The sequence below is a fragment of the Cyprinodon variegatus genome, unplaced genomic scaffold, assembly GCF_000732505.1.
Source record: "Cyprinodon variegatus isolate N-32 unplaced genomic scaffold, C_variegatus-1.0 Scaffold432, whole genome shotgun sequence".
Lineage (NCBI taxonomy): Eukaryota > Metazoa > Chordata > Actinopteri > Cyprinodontiformes > Cyprinodontidae > Cyprinodon > Cyprinodon variegatus.
The window spans coordinates 222,299-228,181 of NW_015150885.1; the positions used below are offsets into that span (position 1 = coordinate 222,299).

At 34.8% G+C, this 5,883-nt stretch overlaps 1 protein-coding gene across 2 annotated transcripts in view; it reads right to left on the minus strand.

Annotated features, from left to right (window-relative positions):
• Positions 1 to 4,844, minus strand: part of myo3b (myosin IIIB) — a 91,480-nt gene extending 86,636 nt beyond the window's left edge. For both annotated transcript variants that reach the window (XM_015388669.1, XM_015388670.1), the window contains exon 1: positions 4,723 to 4,844. In XM_015388669.1, the coding sequence (XP_015244155.1) occupies positions 4,723 to 4,835 (113 nt within the window). In that variant the 5' untranslated portion in view covers positions 4,836 to 4,844. The remainder of the gene's footprint in view (positions 1 to 4,722) is intronic.
• Between the last annotated feature and the right edge of the window lie 1,039 nt (positions 4,845 to 5,883).

Here is a 5,883-nt window from a genome sequence, read left to right on the forward strand (position 1 = left end):
AAGGAAGGAAGGAAGGAAGGAAGGAAGGAAGGAAGGAAGGATTTTGTTACCTATGAAATTAAGAAAATAACATAGATGACCAAGTCTTTAAATGCTAATATTTGAATCTTTCCTTAATTAACAGTCCATACGAATTATATTAATTGAAACTAATAGTATCAAGAGCAAAATAGAAGTCTTGATGAAAGATTTAATATGTCAATTTATTGTTTTAAAAAAAGCAATTGCTTTGAATCGCTTTGTGTCAGAATATTTCTTAAATATTTAATCATGAATTATTGGTGGTTCAATTGTTTTTTTCTTCTTTTTTTGTAATTGCAGCTACACCTTGACCAAATATTGTAGGACCTGTGGAATTTAAAAAAGAGTTCCAGCCTAGTAACTTAGGCTAAGATGTTTTTAAAAACACATCATAACACATTAAGCTCTAAACCAAACAAATCCAGTAGCACTAAAAAAATAAAATAAAATAAATAAAATCATTGCTCAATTCAAAGAAAGAATGGCTGATGATGTCAAAAATAATTCAAAGCTTTGGCACGGCATTTTTGGCACGGTTATTTTCCAGGCATCACTGTAGTGGATGCAGCAAAAATAATCTCATCATGCAGCTGAAACAAATAATGCAGAGCAGAAAAAAAATACAACATATAGTATTTAAGGGCTCCTTGCACATCATTCTACCCTCATGGAAACTCGCACACCTCCAGATTAGGGCTTAATGCAAGGAAAATGGAAGGAAGTTCTAAGTTTCTGGGGCTGTTGTTTAATTGCAATCTGTAGGTCAAAAAGATCCCCAGGCATCTTAATCATTTTTTAAAATAGGTGCAATGAAAGCTTGACTTAATCATCAGTCAAAGAACCAGTTTAAGGAATAACAGCTTTATTCAATATAGATCTGTATCTTTGATCTGTTTTAGTATTAATTTTTTACTAATTTAATTTTCCAAGTCTTTAATAAAATATATTTAGTTATTTTCAGCAGAATCGTAAAAACGAAGGTTTTCTGTCCATCATATTGGTAGGAATAGGAGCATACAGATATATGAGGACTAATGACACATTCTTTTTATTTTTTCAGCAGGTTCTTTACTGACATTTCATCTTCCAGGGCAGAGCTGTTCAGCATCACAATGGTATCCTATACAGCAACACTCCTTTATTCAATGCAAACCGCAACCAGATTTAAACAGGCTGGCTCTGTACTAACCTGTGTTTGTTTGACCTTCAACCATTCGCAGTATTCATGCGTATGAATGTGATAGCATGTTTAGAAGTTGGAGTGCACACAAGCTAGTCTTAGACCTTGACAAGCACAGCTGTTAAGAGTGCTGGGACTGGTAGATGATGGCTCTTGTTAAACAGCTAAAAGAGGCACATATATAACCTATTAACAAACATTCAGTCAGACATCTTGTGCTGATTCCACAGTAATGCATAACACACAACAGGATCAATCATTTATTAGTGCTCTTCTGTTCTGCAAAACTAACCCCAGTGTAGCACATATAACCAGTCCTCTGTTTTCTGAGCATCTATCTTTATTAGTTTTTAATGTAATATATCTGCTTGGCAACAAACACCTAAAAAAACATCCAACTGAGTCTAAAAGTTCCAATGAAAAAGAAAGAAAGATGCAGAACTTATTAGGGTGACTATTAGGTTATTGCTAATAACTATTACTTAAAATGTGTTCCTTTACTTTATTTGAGGTAAAATAACCTCTACTCACCTGGCTATAGATAATTTACTTAGTAACGATCCACTGCCACTGCACTCACCACACAGATACCGTCTGTAATAGTTTCCCTTCATGCATGTTTTTATTCATGGTTACTGATGAATCAAGACAGAAAAAAATACTCAGACCAAAAAGCAACAAAGCAAACATACCTGCTTCTGTGACACTGTTTGCTGCCTCACATCCGAATGCTCGACACTAATTCAGCCAATCTACAGGGATTAATAATTTACCAGTAATCTGCAACCTGATCTGCAGCTGGGTTAAAATATTCAGGTGGCAGATGTAGGCAGTCATAATGGTGGGTGATATGAAGCACCTCAGGTTGCAGGCAAGTAACCAGGAAGTCTGTGACAGCTAAGTCATGTGTCCACCATCTGTCTCCCCTCTGCATAAACTGGGCTTTGCTTTCACACAAGTTTGAAATTTCATTGTGAGAACACATTTGATATATACAGGCTTTAAACATCAAAATACTAATATATTTATTTTATATTTTTATAACAATTTGAGTTGTAGTAAATGAGCTTACAGCTGTACATCATTTGGGATCTCAGAAAGAATTTAATAAATATTTAAACTCTCAGTACATAAGATGCATTTTTTAAGTAGAAATTTCCACATTTTAGTGTTCATTCTTCTTTTTCTTACAAATGAATATTTAAAGATTTATTCATGTGAAATATCAGATTATTTATTCTTTAAAAATGGTAATAAAATGAACACAACTTGAGAGAATCCTAATTCACACGCATAATACTTAAAAGTTTAATTTAAAAAAATAACATTTATAATGTAAGAGGTGTTTTATTACATAGATGAAAAGTATCTAAGTATATGTAGCTTGAAAATAAATGTAGGTGTTATCTTTAAGTTGTTAATAGTTGTTAAAAGTTGTATGCATGAAATGTTTGGAAATGTTACAGCAAATATATCCGTTTAATTCTAGTTAATAGTTTTAGCAGTGCATATTGTGTATATTAAGAAACTACATCTGTTTAAAAGGGTGAAGCATTGAAGCACAGCTTAGGAACCAGACACCTATTGGGCCTAGATGGGCGAAGATCCAGTTACATTTGTTTTTCCTTGTGTCTCAGTGAAATAAAGGGAACCCGACATGAACATTTAAATTAAGTATATTAATCACGGTTTGCATCTATTGATTTTAGAAAAAATTGCGAAAACAAATAATAAAACAAGAGGTGCATGTCCACACTCTGTTCCCCTCCTTTGATGTAATTTTTACAGAAGTACAACTTCAGTGTTGTGATGTCCTTAGACAGCGAGACAAGCTGCAGAACATCTTTGTCAAACGAAGCAAAGTGAAAGTGAGTAATCCCCTTTTCTGCTTCTATCAAACACAATTCTACTTTCTGTGATAAAGCCTCATGGGAACTGCACTTGGTAAATAAACCCTCTGGTAGGTCTGTAGAGAGCGAGAGAGAAAAAAAAAACTATAATCCCTTTTAAGGGGATATGAGGAAGCTTTGCAGTAAACCTCCACCGAGTGAAGCCTGAAGTATAGTGCCCTTGTTTTCACCCTGGATGACCAATACCCCCATCAGAGGGTGACAGACGGCCCAAGCTTTCTCCACAATTTAAGTAGCAAACCTCAAGGATTAATAATCCTGCAGGTGCAAAAAAAACTTGGGATACAGAAAACATATTTATACAAACAAAACCAACATCATCAGGTATAATCTCTGTCGATGAGCTCAAAGTCTTTAAAGCTGGAAGACATCTTTGCCATTCCTCTAATCTTTAGCTCCCTGCAAAGATTTTCTTTTGAATTCAGACTGAAACTTTAAAGTTATAGTGGAGTATTTTCACGAATTTTGAAAAGACCCGCCCTGTCCACTAAAAAAAGAAAAAAATGCACATGCATAACCCTGTACCCGCCTATCAAACACGTGTGAGAGCATGCATGAGCCCAGTTCTCCTCATGCATGCTCTGTTTAAAAGTTGCTGTTTGTATAGCTCATACAATCTTACTTCCCAAAAGAAGATTAGCAATTTTTTCATTATGTCAGACTCACTAATTAAAAATGGGGACGAGCACGTAGGACGGCCTTACGTAAACATATCACTAGAATGATTGACAGATAGGAGGATCATTTATTTGGATGATCCACCTGAAAAAAGGCATCCTCCGCTAAACCTTTAATATTACTTTAAGTCTAAAGAGACATGAAATTATTACTTTCTGTCAGCAGCATTAACATTTTGTGGCTTATCTGCATGTACCGAAATCACAGAACAAATAATTAATAATAGTGTATGGTTCCAAGGGATGGAAAATGTGCTATATTATCACTATGGCTGACTACGTCTGATATTAAAGAGATATTTGCTTAACGTACCAAGGTGTAAAGTCATTGTGGATGTTAATATTAACTTTATTTATATTTAACTTTAACGCCCTAGGCAAATTAGACAACAAAGAATGATAATATTCCAGGAACCTGTGAAAGGGACAACTGATCAAAATACATTTCATATAACAAAAGAATACAGTGTAAAAAGGAGGAAAATTGAGATTAACTTAATTTGAAATCAGATTTTTTTTTTTTTTTACACTTGGAAAGAAAAATGGAAAGAATAGGAAGCGTTGTTCTACTGTCATCTTTATTGACAGGATAAGAATCGTGTACTCTTCTACCAACAATTGGTTAAAAACAATTATTTATGGAAATACATTTTTTTAAATTAACATTTGTTCAAATAACGATTACATGTCAACTCTGATTTAAAAATGGATAAAGATTTTACATTCAATTTGCATGAGTTGCCAAATCAAATCAGCTCTTGCAAAAATGCTTTTGTGAACCTTAAAATATAGATAACTAACTTATGTTTTGTGCCTTATGAATACATTTAAATGATGTGGGTTTTTTAACAGCCAGAAAGCTTAAATTTGGTATGTTAAAAATTCTTATCATGCGATAAAAAACAATAATTAAAGAACAAATCCACACCGTTACCTTGACATTGCTCCTTTTGTTTTTCCATCTGTATCATCTGCAACACATGAGAGACCTTCAGTCATAGTAGGATCTTTGCAATGAATTGTTTTTATATCCCAGTCCAGTTGCATAAAAACAACTGAGATTTTAACTCCATGCTTTTAGCCCTAGCATGCAGCTCAACCTCTGTACCAATAAATGCAAAGAGATTTTTCTGCCTACTTGGTCAAGGGTTTTAATTATTAACTGTTCAGATACCTGAGCATGTTGTCCTGTAGAGCGGAAGTGGTTAACTGAATGACCACTATCACTTTATACAAGCTTCAGCAGTCTATTCATGCTGTGTGAGGTCTGAGAAGGATTCAGGAAGAACCTACCGGCACAGGAAGCAATAGGAGGAATATCCAAGGAAGCCTGTTGGAGGACTGCCTTTAACACCAACATCCTTTAGCCTGAATGCAGTTGCAGAAACTGAGTTTTTTAATACAAGCTCATATTCATCCTCGAAACTACAGTTTTGTTTTTTGCCCCCCTTTTTTGGTTTCCTAATTGGAAGGAAAAGGTGGCTTTCTGCCACGGCTGGTGATTATCCACAGGGCCTTCCTTGTTTACGGACTCTGACACCAATTATTCTGCAAATGCTCCCTCACATGGATTTCAGGGAATAAGACCCATTTAATTTCAGAAACACATAAAACAACAATTTTTTTCAGATGCTAAAATCAGATTGTATCCAGCATCTGATTATTTAATATCACAGCTTTTCTTTGGCTGTTTACTGCATAAAAAATGTCTTATCTGGTATATGAGCGTCAATGGACTGAAGTGAAAGTTCCCGAATGGGAAAGTTCCTGAAGTTGAGGATTTTTATTGAGTTCAGAACAGAAACATTTAAGCAACCCGTTAGGAATCAGAGCAGTGTAGACAAGCTTATTTAACTTCTTAGATCCAGTTAGTTTGTTTACACACACAGGGACGCTTTGTACAAATCCTGTTTTGCAGACTCTAAAAGGCTTTTTCTCAGGACTGTCCTGAATATAGCTTTATTCATGTTCTTTCCATAAACATTTACAGGCTTATTTAAGAAAGACAAACCCATAGCATGATGCAGCTACCTCCATGTTTCACAGATTGTGCTTTGGATGTAATGAGAACCGCATATTGTACTCTCTGTATTCT